This window comes from Helicoverpa zea, chromosome 26, assembly GCF_022581195.2.
Source record: "Helicoverpa zea isolate HzStark_Cry1AcR chromosome 26, ilHelZeax1.1, whole genome shotgun sequence".
NCBI lineage: Eukaryota > Metazoa > Arthropoda > Insecta > Lepidoptera > Noctuidae > Helicoverpa > Helicoverpa zea.
This window is the reverse complement of record NC_061477.1, coordinates 7,694,627-7,714,159: the sequence shown is the minus strand read 5'-3', so window position 1 is coordinate 7,714,159 and position 19,533 is coordinate 7,694,627. Positions and strand designations below refer to the sequence as shown.

Below are 19,533 nucleotides of genomic sequence, written 5' to 3'. Positions count from 1 at the left end.
ATGTCAAACCGCCATATTTATTCCTTAGATAGAAGTTAACTCATGATTGAAAAATCAGCCCTAATGCGAATAATTACTAAAAAGCTAAAAATCTTTTTTTTTTTTATTAACCTTTGCCAGTTCAGAAGTTTACACATAACAGGGAAACCTCTTCAAGTAGGCAGGTAATGTCGTCGGTACTTAAATTGTATCTGGAGTGGTTCATGTCAATATTGCAATGGGAGGGGGTCAAACTCAAGATCCTTTAATTACCAGGCAAACTCTGTAACTATGGTGATATTACTATTCGCATGTATAATGTTAGTATACCTTGTTTTTTTATGGTCCTTTGTGTTAATAATCTTTAAAATGAACATAAATTCAACATAACCTATTTTTGTGAAAATATTGTATAGCTCCTATGGATTTCAGGCTGGACTTTTTGGCACTATCAAAGGTCTATCATAATGAACCCATTGGTACCCATTTCGTTGCTGTCGATTCTGGGTTTTTTTACTATGAAAATTTGGCCATCTCCTTTGTGTGATGTAGAAACAAATATACTCAGTAACAATATATTGGCATTGATAGACGAGGAAATATTTAAGAACTGAATAAAACCAATAAAATATAGTCATTCGCACCATCATATATTTCATCCAACACTTAACTATAACATACACGACTCGTATGTAACTTACAAACTAATACTTTGATAACTCAGAGCTTATCATACAAAAATATTTCTTTAAAATTGTGTGCAGGAATGAGGTATAATGGCTTCTAGCAGCATTTACTTCTTTTAATGGCAATTCTATACAAATACAGAAATTATTGTTGATATTAACTTTATATGAAGCCTTGTTAAAAATCAGACACTTAAACTTAAGTCAACTTAAAAAAGAGTTTATTTTCTATGCTTTTTTCGAGGGAGCCCTAAATATGCCGACTACGACGGCGTGGTCTCTCTCGTAGGGCTCCAAAGTCAACTGTTCTTGAGGTTTTAGTTTGTCGGCTTGTAGTTTCTTGACTTCAGCTGCGAATACGGCCTCGGGCTGCGCTGTCGAATCTATGCAGGAAGCCTACGCAAGGAAATAGACAATGTTTAGTTAGATGGAGGAAAAAGTATATGGTTGTAGTATATGTACTGTGGTATTATCAGTGAGAGAGTTCAATTATATCAACATGAAAGATTTAGAATGTTTCATTCATCATTAGAAGCTAAATATGTTCCTAAGTAACATTCATAGATTGAAGTGCAAGACATACAATGCTAGCAGAGTCACACAAATCCTATTAATTTCTTAATTTCCAGAATTTACTCAGAAATGCTATACAAAAACTGAATCTTAACAAGATCAACCATTTGTAAACTTAAACTCACCTTAATAGAAATAACAAAGTGTCCTCCGTTCTTCAAGAAGTGTTGTGCGTTCAAACTGACTATCCTAGCCTGATCAGGCTGAGCCACATCGGCAAATATACAGTCAACCATGCCGACCAACATTCTGAAATATAAAGAGACAGTTAATAATATTCCTTGGTGATCGAGTGAGGTATACTGTACTGTTAGGTTACCTCAGAGAGAGAGTTCAAATCATTTCAACATGAAACATTTAGAATTTTAGATATTAGAAATCATCACAGTAAATTGGTAATAAAGTCTATATATTATTAATAAATAGTTAAAACTTTTATTTCACTCAAAATGGAAAAGTTTTTGAATATAACATTTATTGCTTTTGATATATATAAATGCATTTAACATTGTTATGGCTTAAAGTATGTTCGATAAATACTCTTCTAGTAGTAAATAAACAAAATAAATGATAATTACCTGTATTTAAGTGGATGTCTAGCATCTTCAATAATGGGGATAATATTGGTTCTCTTCTTGGCTACATTTATAAGGTCCCGGCCTGATCTGTGAGAGAACTCCACGGCATATACTAGGCCTTCCTGTTGGACAGACAAACAATACTATGTTATTACAATGTATAGATTTTGTATACAAGTAGAATTTTACGGTATTTTTATCAGAAGTGGGTATGTGGACATAGTCTTCATGAATAGGTCTAGATTAGAGGGACCACGATCATCATTTAAGATTTTTTTAATGTTTTGAAAGCAGATAATTTTTATTTGAATGTTTGGTAACTAGTGAATTGAATCAAATGGTTGACAATCTGCTTGAAAACTTATATTTTAGAACAGTATGACACAGTAGTTTGCTTTTTATAATGCTAAATGTATTATAGTGTTGAAATATAGTCAAGTAATTAATACTTTTTAAAAAATTAAGAAAAAATAAATATATAGAGGCTACTGAATCTTTAAAGGCAAAATAAAATGTGTCATACCATCACAAACACCTATTAAACAAAAAATTATCTCAACAATGCTTACCGGTCCGACAACATCTGAAACATGACTGACGGTGGTTCCACTGGCAGCTCCGAGATACAGCACCCTGGAGCCAGGAGGCATGTGAATAGCATCCACTCCTCCCATGATAGCTGCTGCTAACTTTGATCGGAAAGGATTCCATACTCTGTATTCCACCTTCTCTCCTTCATTCTGTTGAACGGGTAAGTTGTTTAGCGAGGGTAAGACAGAAATGGGTAAGGGTAAGAAGGTAATGTGAATCAGAAGTGGGTATGTGGACATAGTCTTCACGAATAGGTCAGGTTAGAGGGACCACAATCATCATTTTAAAATTATATACCGAAAAATCAAAATCAAAAATAGTTTGTTCAATATTGGCTGCAAAACAGCACTTTTTGAACATCAGGAATTAACAAAAGACAGCCCCCAAAACGCCCGCCCTTCACCACTTTCTACGTGTTTTTGCTGGGAATAAGAAGTGGCCCAACAAACTCCTAAGCAACACATGTCTGTCTGCAGGTTAGAAGAACCTTGTTTAATTTTTTGCCTATATTGAAGTAGATAAGTATTACAAACCTCAACGGATATTCTCTTCTCGCCATATACTTCTGATCCAGGCACTAAATTCTTTGTAACCAATGCATCTTCTTTGCCTCTTGCAATGAATACTCCAGGATGTCTACGACAGAATACATACTACTTAAAAAAAGGGGTAACACTCAGAAGATTAGTAAGGGTAAGAAAGGTAATATCAGTAAGATATGTTGGCTTCAAGCGTTCGCTTTCAGAAGAACGAAAGTTATAATATTAACATCATTTAATTACAAGACAGAAATTCTATCTTGTTTTCATTTAACAAATATGACACCATTACAGAAATACATATTTTTATCACTTTGACCTAAATATGTTGGCTATCAGAGTTTATTCAACTCTTTAGTGGTGATTATTTTAACCATGCACTAATGTACTATAGACCGACTATAATACAACTATTTTCTCGATTTTATAAGATGCTAGCTTCTGCTTGTGGTTTCTCCCGTGCCCGGATGATGACAAAAACTATCCTATATCTTTCTCTCGGGTTTAAGCTATCTCCCCTCTAATTTTCAGATTAAATGGTTCAGATGTTTGTGTAACTGACATGACTTTCTTTTATATAATAGATGTTATTTACCTGTGGGGTTCAATAATAACTTGTTTGCCTCCCTTGAAGCCTCCTCCTCCTCTCCCGCGGCCACCGCCGGGACCACCACGGCCACGACCTTAGAGAAAATAGAGGTTTTAGCACAAAATATTTAGCACAAAATAATACAAGAAACATGTTTATTGTAGGTGAGTTGTTGATCAGAAGTGGGTATGTGGACATAGTCTTCATGAATAGGTCTAGATTAGAGGGACCACGATCATCATTGAAAAATTTTATTGTTTATACCAAAGGACTTTGATTTTGTAGCAATATAGGATAAAAAAATCCTAGCACTTTTGGTTTTAAGAGTTATTTTACATGGCTATTTGATGAAACTCACTTCATGTTACTTTATTCTGTCACCTGAACCTTGGCATTCCAGATTGCAACAAGATAACAAACATCCACAATTTGTTGAGTAATAATATGTACCCGATGTTTGTGTTGTTATGTTTCATTTTACTCATCCTTTGGTAAAACAGCCTATGTATAGACACCAGCACATCAAGGTAAACTAAAGTTATAAACTTTAGAATCTGAAGTAGGTATAAGATTAAAAATTTAGAAAATATGCATAAACTGGAATAGCTTGCTGTGCTGGCATCTGAACAAAATGTTCGTCTAACTATCACACAATCCAGACTAAACTAGCATCTCTTACCTCCTCCACGGCCGCCACCCCGGCCTCCGAAGCCTCCCCTCCCGCCGCCGCCTCCACCCCCTCGGCCTCCGAAGCCGCCGCGGCCACCTCGGCCTCCTCTGTCGCCGCCGCCTCGGCCTCTGCCGCCGCCGAAACCACCGCGGCCACCGCCGCCACGACCGCCATTAAATTCTGTAGAAATCAAATCATTTACTTCCTAAAACATAATCACACCTTTACACTAGCAAATTACTTAAATTCATATATCTAAGGTAAATTATCTGAATTAGGTAGTCCTGTGTTTCAGGGGAAAAAATAAGAGAATGTAATTTAAAAACATCATGAAATTGACAATGTCATGATTGGAGTTGAATCTCAACCTCAATTAATTGGGTGGAATATCTTCCTACTGGCATCACCAAGTGGTTTTCTCTGAATCCGATGGAAATTTTTTGCGCACCCAGGTAAAACGTTGCAGATAGCTTTCCTCAATATGTTAGCAGTATAACACTAATATTGTTATCAAATTGGGCCAGTAGTTCCAATCATGTAACATATTCAATCCAAACTCTTCATCTAGTCATCAAAACATGTTGGTAGAATAACAGTCAATGCAACTTATTGAATTACCAACAGATTTGGTTTATTTCAAAGTGAATTTTGAAATAGTCTTATAAACCCTAAAAATACTGTTTCAAGGTAACTTAGTACAAAATAAACTATTGCAGTGTAATTCCAGTATTTCATAAGTTTGTCTGACTAAATAGTCTTCAGACTCAATACAACTCCTATCGGTGAGGCTGGAAGTCAAGACTTTCTGGCTTCTAACCAACAAATATTTACAGTGACAAAAAAATACAGTCAATGCCAACAGCCTCACCACATGGGTACTGTATTTTAATATTGCTAAAGCTAGTAAACTGCAGATATACAATTACTAAACCCTGCAATAATTTTGTGGTTGCTCTGAACCATTATCTACGCATGTGATTTTAAAACTCAACATAGGCACAATGGAGTCAGGGCCATATTGACATTCAACAATTTCACGACAAATGGTTATTTTTGAAATGATTGCAATCACATGTGGGCTCCATAATAGCCAGCCGGTATAACAAGGGTAATGTAGGTTATGTATGGTAAGATAAGAAGTATTATATAGCCTTTGTAATCATAGAATAGCTTATCAATACCGTAAAGCCACGTGGTGTGTGGTACAGAACGATTTTATTTATTTTTTCGTCCATTGACCACCACAAGTGTATTTTATCAACTTGCAACTGTAGGGAAATTTGTATACTATTAGTTCTTGTGATATATAACACATGGATGTTATTTAAAAGAGAATTATATCCGGATAAATAGTAATAGTAAATTTAACAATATAGGAAGTAAAATTATGAGGCACGCGTGGTCCCGGCGTGGGTAAAAATAAACATTGCGGTGGCTTGTGTAATTAATTTGTATGGTTAATTTGCATCGTATGTTATTTTAAAAGGTTACACAGGCCTGCAAAGGCTGTGGTTAGGGCTCTATCGTGGATATGTAGCGAGGTTATAGACAAACTAACCTCAAAAGTAACACGTGAATTTGGAAGATTAAAAGTGAAAATCACAATTTTGTGGTAAGAATATGTGATTCGAAATTAGTTAATTAGAGGAAAATGTAATAACAACAGCATTTTCACACATAGTTTCGAAATTACCACACGCGGCAATCACGCATGTGCAAAACGCCGATTGACTACTATTTATAATAAGTAAAGAAAAATCTTACCTGGCTTGCCCATTTCAATATCACTAGTTGCTTGAACAATATCCTACAGTTTAAACAATTAACGTTCGCTATCTAAACACAAAAATAAACTGTAATTTCTTCATAAACCGCGCGGAGCCATCACGCCGCGCAGCCGTCCCCGGAAATGACGCCATCTTAAATGAACAATGTTGCTACTTCATTCGAAAAGATTGAAAAAGGGGACGTTTCGGGTTGCTATAGTAGAAAATGCATTAAATTCTGCCGAAAAAAAGTTGAAAAAAGTTATTCAATCATCATGATTTTTTAAATTTTGATTAACTTTTTTTTATAACGTAATAAAACATATTCTATAGTTATAGTATCATCAAAACCCGCAATATTGTAGAATATTCTCATTTGTCTACATGTTACTTGTAAAGTAAATGGCAAAAAATCTGAAATCACTTGAATGAAGTGTTGTTGTTCTTGTTGATAAGATACAACAAATCATCACTGTCTATATATATCACATTATATCTACCTAAATAGCAAAGTATTCGTGAATTTCTTCATTTCACATTATATTGTGAAGTTAAACATAAATAATGGACTCAAGTAAGTTTCATCAAATAAATCTCGAAGACTTTAAATGGATAAACAAGCCAAATGAATGGTCAATCAATAATTTAAATGTTCTTAATGTAACCACGGATGAGAAAACAGATTACTGGGAAGGCACTTGGTATAATTTTCATCATAATACCGGTCATGTGTATGGATTAGAAATAAACGGCGACTTTACATTTTCGGTAAGATTTAAGGTTATTTTTATTATTATTTAGAATATAATTCTGGGCCCGGGCCCAATGAAACACTAAAGTCAAGAGATAGTAAATAAAATTGATTTGATTTGAATGAGACTCAAGAATCGAGAGGACATCTCAAAATAACTACAACCTTTTTACTAATTTTAAGATGGGCCTTCTGACCGTAAGGGTAGTACCTACCTTAGCCGTAGGTTTGGTTTTCTGGCCATGGAAAAATCATTACCCAGGCGCAACAAAATTAAATCATTTTTTTATGTTATCTACTCGAGTAAATAAAAACTGTCCCTTTAAATTAAAGGAGCTATAAAAAGTAAGGCAATCCGAGGAACAAAAATATTTTGACGTTTAACAAACGTCAAAATTGCTGTCAAAACTCTAAATAGCCAATTTTGGCGGTAATTTCACAGGTATGCGTAGAAGCTGAGTTTACGAACTTATACGACCAAGCTGGGCTTATGATTTTCTTGGACGATAAACACTGGTTGAAAGCAGGCATCGAGTACAATGACGGCCAGCCAATGATAAGCAGTGTCCTTACTAACGAACTCTCTGATTGGGCCACAGGTTTGTGAAAACAACTGTTATTTCCGTTATTTCAAACTCACCTTACAGCCTTGCCCTGTCTATGTCTTGCAGTGAAGATACCCATAATGAAAACTAAACTGTACTTAGGTATAATGAGACCTTATAGAGTGCGTAGGCGGGTATAAAAAAGGACTGTATAACTGTAGCCTGTAAAATATATCGTCGGGGCTACGTAGCGGGATGTCATGTCAGTGAAAATGTTCATTATAACCTTCATATCATTACCTAAGCAATACCTATGTTCGAAAATAATATAAGACATCTATATTTCAGGTGTCTTCACCGGTAATCCTCGTAAGTTCTACATTCGCATGACAAGAAAAGGCGATGTGGTGTGCGTGAAATATTCCACAGACAATATAACATGGACACTTCTTCGTTTGTGTCCCATGGCGTTTTCTTTGAATAAAAACCCGTGTGTCGTCGGGCCCATGTGCTGTACGCCTTTGAGAAAAGGATTGAATGTTAAATTCAGTAAATTTTCGATTACTGTCCCTGGTGACGACATTCTACATTCGAATTAAGTTTTCAATGTACAAAAATAAAACATGCATGTTTATAAAATATCTTTTATTTTTATTCGTCGGTATACAATCCGTGATAATTTCTCGTAAACCTACAATATTCCTAAGTAAAGGAATGTACATACATAAACGACACATTTATTCAACATCGTATTGTGTTCGACACATAATATTTGGCCTGTACACAATGGCCAACTCTTAGGCCAACACCGGCCATTATGTACAGGAATTAACATATTTATTACAACTTGTATCTTGGTACCTGAGGCTCTATGTACCTCACTAACTAAAGAGGAATTTCCCCGTGTACTAACACTTAACATAACTCTAACAACTAGAAAATGCTCTTTAACTAAAATAAATTTCTTATTCACGCCATACTGTTAAATCAAAAAGTAAATTATAAGCCGTGGTTTGGAAAAGTGAGCAAATATCACTATCGATGTTCTATGCCTCGATTTGAGGCGTAGAACACAAGTCTGCCTCAAATTGAGGCACAACATACAAAAAAATCTGACCACAGCAATATCTGGGTTATAATAACCATTCTACGTCGCGTAAATGTGCGCAAATTAAATACAATAATGCTTTACACTTCTTTTTCCTTTGTGAGATAAGCAGAATATCTTATATTTGTGCGCGTCTGTGTGCTGACAAAAAACGTTTGTACAATTGGCATACGTACATGCGCAACGATTAAGTATACATATATTATCGACTAATCTCACAAAGATTCGTTTCGAAGACAAGATAATAATTAACAATAAAATTAAACTTAAAAATAGTAATTACATGGCAAAACTAAACTATATCACATTTATTCACCACAATCAACGTACAAAATACTGAGATGTTGATTTCATTCCCAATTACGTTTACTCATAGACCATAATACATTTTGCGAATAGACAGGTACGCTTTTTCTTTCAATTTGCAGAAATAAATTGAAAAATAGAACTGAAGTCAAAATTGAGAATGAAATCTACATCTCTTTAACAAAATTTTCAGCAATGCTCAACACATTATATTCGTTTGATTTAGTAAAAGCAGAGATAAATTGGACCATACAAAATGTATGTATGCATCAGAATAAGTTCAAACTAACTTCTTAAATGTATAAGCAAAAATATTGTCGCTTTGTTGCAAATCTGATTCTGAATTTGATACAATTACAAACACTACAATCTCACAATTTTGTATTTATTTTTAATTTGATATTCATACGAAAATAAATACTTTCAGTAGATATACTTACTTATACATAAATTGGGCAACTTTAGTTCGTAAAAGATCTTTTTTTTTTTCAATTTTCAGCCGCGTGAAAAAACTTCCCTTTTTGAAAATCGATTGACATTCGACTTTTTTTAGATCTTCTGTGTTATTTTTATATAAATCAACATTCCTATAAATATAATCACAACATTTATATATATGTATGTATATAGCTCAAATACTACTTCAAAACACTCATGAATAACATTAGGTTATTTCCCTTCCATAGACCTATCTACATTATACAATGATGTAGTTCCTCTTAAATGGATTTTTCTCATTTGCAAGGAATTATTTCACAAATTTTAATAATGTCTGCAATAGTCTGCATAACACATATTTTTACTCTCAGTAATAAAAACCACAGACTTACGAACGAACAGAGTGTCAAACACTTTTAGTCCATTGGGTGACAATTATTCTTATTGGTCGAGGCGACATCCGCCATAATTCGACGAATTAAAAAGTGTAACCTAAGTGAATAGTTTAACTCGGCTGTGGTTCGGTGTCTAAGGGTTCTGTTTTGATAGAAACCTGCATGTTTTGTGGAGTCGTTGTCGGCAGAGCGGGGGCGATTTTGGACCTCTCTAAGTTGTATATCTGGAAGGAGAAAAAAATGGCTGTGAATGTCCGAAGTATAATTAATTAACGATAAAGTGAACATTATCTCTTATATCCTCTCTTATTATATCCTTGTAAAGCACTGGTACTCAGCTACATCCGGTTAGACTGGATGCCGACCCCAACATAGTTTGGAAAAAAGGCTCGGACGATGAAAATAAACATTATCTACTCAGTTTTGTGGCTAAATAGAAGTAAAAAATTCCATCTTTCTACCTTCCTTGGAAGTAAAAAAATGTTGCGTCACATTTTTCTTATTTTTGCCGTCAAAGCGTAATAAGAGGCTTTATCATATTGTTTAGAATAAACTTAAGGATGGGTTCATTGCAGGGTCTGCCTCAAAGTGGATATTGACTTTCTAAAAGTGCAGATTTTCTTTGCCTTCTTTCATTAAGTAGCTAGACCTACCTTCATAAACAGCGGCGTGGACAATTGAGCAACACTGGTGGCGTGACTGTAGGAGTCCTCGTCACACGGAGACTCGCATACCTTCAGCTTGGGCAGACGTTTCCTCGCCACCTGCTCCTCGTCAGAGTCTGAGGGGGGCGGCCGCACCTGCAATTGGTGAAAAAGTATTTAATATTAAATATAAATGATGAAGAAGACATTTTTCTGGCTCCGAAACTACTGAACCGATTCGAAAAATGTTTTCCACTGTTGAGAAAATAGGTTGGGATGCTAGAACTGAGTCACAACGGCTATGTTTTTTTGGTTTATAGGGAAAAGTTCCCCAAGCCAAGAGCTAGTTTTAATTAATACGTAGCCTTATTCCAATAAACTAATTCTATGCAAAAGTGTGAGCTCGAAGCAAGGTGATTATGGTTTAAAGTAATTCCCGAGTGGAACTTTTCTCGAGTTGTCAAAATAGGTGTGATGTTACATGGCATACTTAAAAGATTGATACCTTTCTAGGACGGCCTGGACCTCTCTTTTTCGTTGGCACTGGCAGGGGCGACGGTGAGCGTACCTAAAAGTTAAAGAAACAGAATATATTAATTACCAGAAGCAAGATTATTAGATAGTCAGTAAATTACAAATTTATCTTCGATTTTTTTTTACATAACAAATGATACTACTGTTCTGCAGCAGTTAGATTCGCAGAATTCCACAGAATTGCTATCAATTATTCCTATAACTAGAGTTATTTCAACTTACCCTCCGTTTTCTAACCGGTCTGCTCCCATCAGCTGACCTCGTAGTCATCGCCAGCCTCGACTCTTGGCTCTTCTGCGAGCTGGTGGACACATTACTCTCTTCCTTAGCCAGAGCCGCACTACTCCTTTCCTTCACAAACGAATCCTCAGCCACCTTCAACGCTTCGAAACATTTGTGACCTTGTAATGCATACCTTATTATCTTTAAGACCTCAATCCGGCACAATAATCTCGTGTCATCATTCATTTTCTTAAATAAAGGTATTAAAGAATTCATGAATAGTTTGTCATCATCGAAATGGTCTTCTGGCAGAATGGAGTTCGCATCAATTTTGATTTCGAGGGAGTTTGGCTTGTCTATGCAGGTAGCTTGGTTGCATTTGTCCTGTGTCTCTGGTTTGTCATCATGTTTAGTTTTGAGGTCTAACGGTTTGTCCATGGTCTCGTTTTTTATTTTCAGCATAACGTCCTCTGGGGGCGGATGCTGTGGGGAATTTGAGATCTCTGAGAAGGACTCGTATTTGTCTTGCGAGTATCTTGGTTTTCTGTAATTAGCAAAATGAATAAATGAGTCACGATTGTTAGCTGTTTATATTAAAACAATACAGAGGATTTTTTTTTATGTTAAGGCTCCGAAACAACTCAACCGATTTGAAAAATTATTTTACTGTTGGACAGCTACATTCTTCCACTTAAATATTTTCAGTAAGCATTTTTATACGAGCATGCGAAATCTTTTGCGTCAGATGATTTAATAAGGGCTTTCATTTCTCTTTACACCTCAGGCTTGAAGAATATACTCGAATGAAATTATTTCCAGGGGCCTTAAACCAAAGCATCGACATTAGCTGCACAATCACGTACCTATACAATAATTTGAATTACTTTTACGCTTCTTCAGAACAAACTTTGAAGTGTCACTCACTTGTTCTGCAGCGCCTTCAGCAAGAAGGACATCTGCTGGTGGTACTGATAACGCCTGCTGCCTGGTGGACACTGCTCGGGCAGCACGCACTTGCCCTGCCTGAATGTCTTCGTGTAAGAGTCGCGGATCGAGCGCCATCGTTTCTGCACCTCTTTACCTGGGGAAGAAGGATTCTCTCATTGTATTATCTGCATCTTAGGAAAAATTCAAGTCGTGGTTGACAAACCAGACAAACCAGATATGGACATTATTTTTCTTATAATGAGGTCAACAGTTGACGGAAATCGAGCTGCCATAAGTTGGAATAACAGTTCCTATCTTAGATGAGAACTCGAGACCCTGTTGTCAGCATGGGATTTTGATATTTCTTATGGACGTTCCCATTATTCTGTCTTTGTTAATTTGCTTACTAGAGATGTTATTTCCACATAAGCCAAGTAAGTAAAGAGTGTCAAATTGTTATCTTCAATAACCAAAACAATAGATAGATAAAATATTAGGAACGGCCGAAAATTATTTATAAAAATACATTTGACCTTATCATCAGCTTATTTAATTTAAGTCTACTATTACAGTTAGGACTCCCCTAACGCTTGCGATATCGCCCGACCAAAACCTAGGGCTGATATCATCCACAAACAACGTTTTGTTACAAACCAATGTTTTTCCTTATATTGTCATAATAAAAACCTTTGTGAGTGCACTTTGCATGACAATAATATGGCTTTTCTTGTACACGTGAAACGAAAACATCATTTGTCTTTGTGGCAACCGCTATATAGTTTTTAACATGTCTTATTTAATTAGTATCAAATTCCAAGTGTCAAGTTTCTGCGGTATTTCTGTGTAATGCATCTACTACGTGCCTGATACTTGTTTACTTACATGTTTTTGTAAATGAGTAAAATCATTATTCTTTATTTGAAGCCTTCAGGTAGGCATCTAAAATAAAGAAGATTTAGATTTTTTTGCTGATATGTACGTTCATAGTTTCCTACGCGTGTTTTGGAAAGCGACCAGGTTTTTATAACGTAACCTATCGAAAAATCTTTCAAACAAGAATCAAATTTTCCAAAAAACCCCAACCTTTTCAATAGGTACCTAATCAAAACCGTACACAACAAAAGCAAAATACCCAAGATACCAAACAATAACGATAATTCGATAAGGCGAAACATTTAAAAGTCAGAAAGTAAGCGAGGTCACCGTTTGTCCGGACGAGTCAAGTTGAAGGCCAGATAAACATATTACGCGACGCTGTTTCATATGCTGCCAATGATTGTCTTCGCTACGTAGACCGCACGTCATACGCATGGTATCGTCACTTGACTATTGCTAAAAACTATCTTACTACGAAGCAACATTTTCTTGTATGTTACAAGCATTCGTAAAATGACGAGGCCGTCATTGAACCTTAGTTTTTCTTTGAGTAGGCGTGGCTAGGGGCTACCTATAGGGACAATTTTAGGTCCGACTGTAGTATGTAGTTGTTTGATAAAATACTACAAAAATATGTAATTTAAAGCTCGGATAATACTGGGTCATTTTAAAACGTGGGTGTTGAAAAAAATATGTTTTTTGGCGTTGCAAATAGATATGCCAAATTAAGGAAAACTTCATTTGTTTGATAACCTAACTGTACGTTGTTAATCATAATCACCATTTGCGTTTATTTATTTCTTTAAAAAATAAGTTATTCCATCTTTTCTTTCTAAATATTATCTACGACCTTGGTTGGTATTTACACATATAATAGGCAAGGCGAATGAAAAAAAGTAATTAGTCAGTCTTTCAGAAAACTCTAAAATAATGGAGACGTATTTTATATTTTCTCTCACAAGCAAAGAAGATACAACGATTGAATTTTGTGTTACGTCGCTTTTAAGTTCAAATAAATACATAGACGTGACGTCACGAACTCCCGAACTTGTTGCGTGATATGTAATATCTTAGTACTTAAATATTTAATATTAAAAAAAAATATTTTTTGCCCACTTAAAATGCAAACTGGTTAGAATAACTATTTTAACCCTATCGTCAAGCCTATTTCTTGGTACCGGAAAAAATCGTGAGAAAATTGTATTTATTTTGCCAATGGAAAATAATAGCTACGAATTTTTTTTTTTTTTAAATAATGTCGGGACACCTTTTCACACACGGTCGGTTAGCCCCATGGTAAGTTATTAATTAACTTGTGTTATTGGTGCTAACACAACTGATAAACTACATATAGCTACATATATACATATTTATAAATACATATTGTAACACCCAGACCACGGCCAACAAACATGCTCATCACACAAATATCGACCGAACCGGGAATTGAACCCGGGACCTCAGGTCCGGCAGTCCGGCATGGTGACCATTGCGCCATCGAGGTCGTCAATTTAAAAAATAAATATACAAGGTAGTATTATTTATATTCCAATTGTTTCCGAGTTTAATAATTTTTGACATTAATAAACACGAGTACCTATTTTTTAAAGAAAAACAGCATTAACATAAAATTAAAATACATTTTGCGGTTGCCAGCTGCATAAAATTTTCATTAAAAAAACATAATTTAAGACAAAAGCAACAAAAAAACCGCAGCCATTTTATTCGACAGAATTCCAAATACAAATTCTACGTATCTGTACGGTTGTCAGCACTGCGCGCAGTGTATGCAACCTAACGCAAGAAAAGCAGGTGTGTTCTGTTGGCAAAGCTATCGTTGCCTATCGGTTGATACGTACACTTATCTAAATAACGGAGTAATGTGATAAATAAAATTGGTATTATAGTTACTCGATTATAATAAAAATAGTTTGTTTTACGACCTTTTGTATGGAGGAATAGGCGTAAAGTTTTACCTTGGCTTGTTCTAGTAATGGCGCGAGATTTCACATTTTAAACAGCGTTGTGTTGGTACTACGCTTTTCTTACAAATTAGGCCACTCAATTGTTTCGTTTTGCAAGTAAATCTGCGTATCATGGTATTTAATTTTGGAACGCTATTATACTTTGCTTTATATTAGACGTAATTACGTATTTTTTTAACATAAGTATATTGGTTTTTCTTTAATTTTACAATGGAATCGATATGTTTTCGAGTTATCTTGTAGAACGAATTACAATATTTGTAAGCATAGGTATCAGCTACATAATGTTTATTTTAGATTACAGAACGATAAAAAGCCATGTGCCATGCAACCCCCAAAAATTGGATTGTTTTATCTATTATAGTATCTGTGCTAATACTTTAAATAACTCAAAAGCCAAAACGTACTATTTACTTAGTACTTACATACCTAGCAGTAGTGGCGGCAATATTTAGAATATATTTTTCTATACATATAAAATGCGTTTTCCTACCGGAATAAAATATAACCTATGTTACTCGGGAAGAGTGTACCTTTCCAACAGTGAAAGACTTTTACAAATCGGATCGAACGAACTAAAAATATTTTTATTCTTCTCGCACGCATCTTTTCAAGTCTTTTGGGTCCCATTACAACTCTTTAGAACAACCATATCATACGAAGCAGCATTTATCCTTAAAATATTTAAACCAGCTATTAACTCATTAAAAATAATTTAGTACCCATTAAATATTACTAAGAACTAGTTGTAAATTCGAGAGTCCCTGACACGATACTTGTGAATCATTGCACTAGTGTAGTCTATTCGCAGTAGGTACCAACCTAATCAATTTATTAACTAATTTATCTTTACGATTTATATACTGTCCTACTTGCTTTGAGTGACATATAATACACATGATTATGCAGGTATTTATTTTTGAATCTTTAATACTGATAGAAGTAAATAATTAAGATTTCTTTGCTAGCATCGTAGGTACACTAAATATGAAATAACTAGGCTAGTTATCTGATTGCCAGGGCACCGGAAAATGTTGTTCTTAAAAATTCTATTGCAATTCCAAAATGGCGAATTTCTGACGCGCCAAAATATTTCGAACGCGTGAATCTTTTATAGTTCTGCCATTCAGAGAATGCGTTCCTGACACGTCGCGATTGAACTGACGACGTAACTTTGCAATGGCGTTGCAGTTACGATAAAAATATTTTTGCTGGTTGTTTACCGTTTTAACAATTGAGGAGCATTAAAACAACATTATTATATCAATAATCAATGAATGTAGTTACGTCGTCAGTTCAATCGCGACGTGTCAGGAACGCATTCTCTGAATGGCCGAACTATAGTGGAAAATTAAGAATAAGAAAATACTATTATTTGTCAGTAAATCAGAAATATTTTTATTGGACAATGTTTTTGGATTACTTCCTCATTATTTTAAATAACTATTTATTTTAAACTGATTTTGGTACGGCCTAGAATTTATCATTGATGATCTCATTTTAAGTACCTTCCTAATAAATAAAAACCATACGCCTTGGATCAACACACTCGTATTGTGATTCATCAAGAATTCCGTAGCATTGGCGTATGGAATCCTGTGCCATAATAATATAATCCTTACTTGAATAGCTATAAATGCGTCATTTAGTAATTTTATAACAATATCTTATTTTATTTTTAGTTATAAATAAACTACGAATAATATCTAGGATATATAACTAAATAAAATAAGATAATAACTTTAAGTATAAATTGTCATAAATTATTATTATAGTACCACTTAAAATATCGCGCACGTAATGAGAGTTAAGTCAAAACGAATACATTTACTGAAAGAACGGTAAAACCAGTCGAAACTGCAGTACTCAATAAAATGTCGAACAAACATGTTGGTTTGCATAAAAAAACAATCCTGTCCCTTTAATTGAAGGAGAATTAATTTACAGTTACAAATTGCATTATATTCTAAGGATTTCGTACGTTATTTGTCAAATAACTAGGCCTCAAGAGACTGAAATGTTGACTTTGACTGACATCTTTTTACTGTCTTCCCAGCAGAAAACGGGGATTTCTCAATTCCGAAGATAGATTTTTTTTAATACATTTTTGATTCATCATCATCATCATCATCTCAGCCATAGGACGTCCACTGCTGAACATAGGCCTCCCCCTTTGATCTCCACAGATACCTGTTGGAAGCGACTAGCGTCATTTTTGATTACTGCCAACCAATTTGGTGATAACTGTAAATATCTAGATTTTTAACAGTACCTATAAATTATTCTTGGACAAGAAAATATTACCAGGTTTATCCTCATTATAATATTGGTAGTTAAATAAAGCTAAGGCACATATTTCAGTTAACATTAAACAAGTCAACTGGCAAGAATTTGCATGACGGTATGCATGGGCCTTTCAAGCCTGAATTAAAAATAAAAAGACCGTGATATTCTATTGGCCTTCATCAACGTGTAATATTTTTAGGGCCTCCCCTAAAAATTAACTTAATTATAAGCCTATAATGCGTGAAATATATATGTTAAATGTTGCGAGTATAGCACACCAAAATATTATTGAACATTAAAAATCGTTCAATAAAATGCAGTGTAAATTATCAAATTATAATAAGCTAAATATAAAACGTAGTTACAAAGTTACACTGGAATAATAATAAGATATAAAAACCAAAGAAAATAAAAATGAAATAACACAGACAACGGAAATCATAGAGCATAACCCGACCTTCGTAGAGGACGCATACATATTTAAATATTTTAAAAATAAAATCGGACTTTTTCTATCTAGGCAAGATTGCGTAACTGTCATTTCGAAAGACAATAACGAATCGGTGATAAGTTAATTAAAATAACGAATTGTTTTAACGATTAGTAACCGAGAACAGAAATAGATTTCTACAGCATTGAAACTAGTGATGTAACTATTACTACGTAGGTATTGTTTCGTCTGGTATATTCGTTCCAAAATGTCTTGGTGCATTGTCAAACTGGAATTGAAATGACACGATCGATGACTGACACAAATATAGGTATACCTGTGTACCGCATTTTCCTTGTAAATAAATAAAGTCCTAATTTAAGAATAATATTTTTCTTGGTATATAATATTTTATAGAATTGTATGTAATTTAATTCGGTATTTCCAAAGGTTATTTGCCCTTCCATAAACAATTAACCACACACATACTAACCTATTTTCATTTTATGAAAAGGTTTATGAAATAAGGTGCGTAGGTATTACAAATGCATACTACCTACTCAAAGCATTTATTCAGCATTTAGATTTTAGAAAGCAAAAATAGCAAGCTTCGTTTAATGCCATTGACTTCCATTTCAGCAGGACGGCACAACGCTTTCATTGAGGAAAAGGCTTATGTTTAACTGATCACCAGATATAGTAACAAACAGCAGACAAAAATAGTAAATGATCACCAAAATGAAACTCGCATTTTAATGTAAAACTATCACCAAAGTTTTAACACTTTGCTATCCTATTTAAGTGAAATTACTCCAAAATAAATCATGCGTAAGCCGAAAATAGTAAATGATCACCAAAATTAAACCACCATTTTAAAGTAAGATTATAACCAAAGTTTTTAAATTCTGCTATCCTATTTAAGCAAAATGAGTCCAAAAAAATCATTGTTATCCCAAAAGTAGTAAATGATCACCAAAAGTAGTAAATGATCATCAAAAAAGTTTTTACATCTTGCTATCCTGTTTAAGTAAACTGACTCCAAAAAAATAAGTTCGGCATGATAAAATGAATGTAATAACATTATGGGGACCCTTTTCCTGCACTAGCGTGGAAAATTGTCTATTGCATGCCTCTAAACAGTGCGATAAGAGTGTATTGAGAAACACATTCTTCTTCTTCTTTCTCCTGCCCTGTTCCCAATTTTACTTGGCGTCGGCGCAATATGTCATTTTCTTCCATTTTCCCCTGTCACTCGTCATACTGACACTCACGCATGCATTGCAAGCCGGACACATAACTTAATATGGTATCATAATACTTTATTTGGTAATAAGCCTACATTTTATGGCAATCACAGTGACTTATTTAGGCAAAAATAATACATTAATTTGGTCGTCAAGAGTTGGTGATCATTTACTAAATTTGGTGGTCGAATACAATTTAAAGTGAAGTCGTGACTAAAATAGCTGGTACTATTACATTTTTAGACTTTATTTTTCTGGTGTTCAGTAGATATTTCTGGTTGCAAAACTTAGGGTATCAAAGCATTTTATGGTGGTCATTATATTTGTTCCCTGAGGAAAATACTGAATACTCAACATTATTTTATTATTTAATCTATACTAAGCTAATGTATGAATAGGAAAGTTTTTTTGTTTGTTCATTTGTACACTAAAGGCTCCGAAACATCTGACCTGATTTGAAAAATTCTATATTTTATCATGGTATGGTATGGAAACCGTGGGAAAACGGCTAGTGATACATAAATCGGCTGTTGTATAAGGAGAAAAGATCAGGATAACACATTATACTCATGACAAGCCGAGTCTTAACAATTTGTTTTTTTTTCCTCATTGATAATAAGGAAATCTGTACCTATAAAATTTCTTGGGAATGTCCCAGAGACAAATATTCTAAATTATGACTTTGCAGTTCTTTTTAGATTATTTATATTTAGTCTTTGTCTCATCATCATCCTCCGAGCCTTTTTCCCAACTACGTTGGTGTATCTGAGTACCAGTGCTTTACAAGTTTATCTAGTATTTGTCTATTGAATATTATATTTACTACCTATCTTTTTACCTAAAAATAAAACGATTACGTAGGTACATAAAT

At 34.4% G+C, this 19,533-nt stretch overlaps 3 protein-coding genes across 4 annotated transcripts in view; 1 reads left to right on the top strand and 2 right to left on the bottom strand.

Annotated features, from left to right (window-relative positions):
* Positions 1–608: 608 nt before the first annotated feature.
* LOC124643074 (rRNA 2'-O-methyltransferase fibrillarin) lies at positions 609–6,140 on the bottom strand. Its single transcript, XM_047181921.1, has 8 exons — positions 5,970–6,140; positions 4,215–4,385; positions 3,542–3,629; positions 2,941–3,043; positions 2,386–2,556; positions 1,817–1,938; positions 1,364–1,487; positions 609–1,061 (listed from the first exon to the last, which is right to left on the bottom strand). The coding sequence occupies exons 1-8, from the start codon at positions 5,980–5,982 to the stop codon at positions 894–896; spliced, it is 960 nt and encodes a 319-aa protein (XP_047037877.1). The 5' UTR covers positions 5,983–6,140; the 3' UTR covers positions 609–893.
* A 262-nt stretch (positions 6,141–6,402) lies between these two features.
* LOC124643076 (regulation of enolase protein 1-like) lies at positions 6,403–7,906 on the top strand. The gene is made up of 3 exons (XM_047181922.1): positions 6,403–6,739; positions 7,165–7,321; positions 7,616–7,906. The coding sequence occupies exons 1-3, from the start codon at positions 6,536–6,538 to the stop codon at positions 7,864–7,866; spliced, it is 612 nt and encodes a 203-aa protein (XP_047037878.1). The 5' UTR covers positions 6,403–6,535; the 3' UTR covers positions 7,867–7,906.
* The window catches only part of LOC124643073, a 42,982-nt gene continuing 31,346 nt past the window's right edge, over positions 7,898–19,533 (bottom strand). For both annotated transcript variants that reach the window (XM_047181919.1, XM_047181920.1), the window contains exons 2-6: positions 11,839–11,995; positions 10,915–11,458; positions 10,664–10,726; positions 10,168–10,314; positions 7,898–9,738 (exon numbers count right to left, since the gene is read on the bottom strand). In XM_047181919.1, coding sequence (XP_047037875.1) covers positions 9,625–9,738; positions 10,168–10,314; positions 10,664–10,726; positions 10,915–11,458; positions 11,839–11,995 — 1,025 coding nt within the window. In that variant the 3' untranslated portion in view covers positions 7,898–9,624. The remainder of the gene's footprint in view (positions 9,739–10,167; positions 10,315–10,663; positions 10,727–10,914; positions 11,459–11,838; positions 11,996–19,533) is intronic.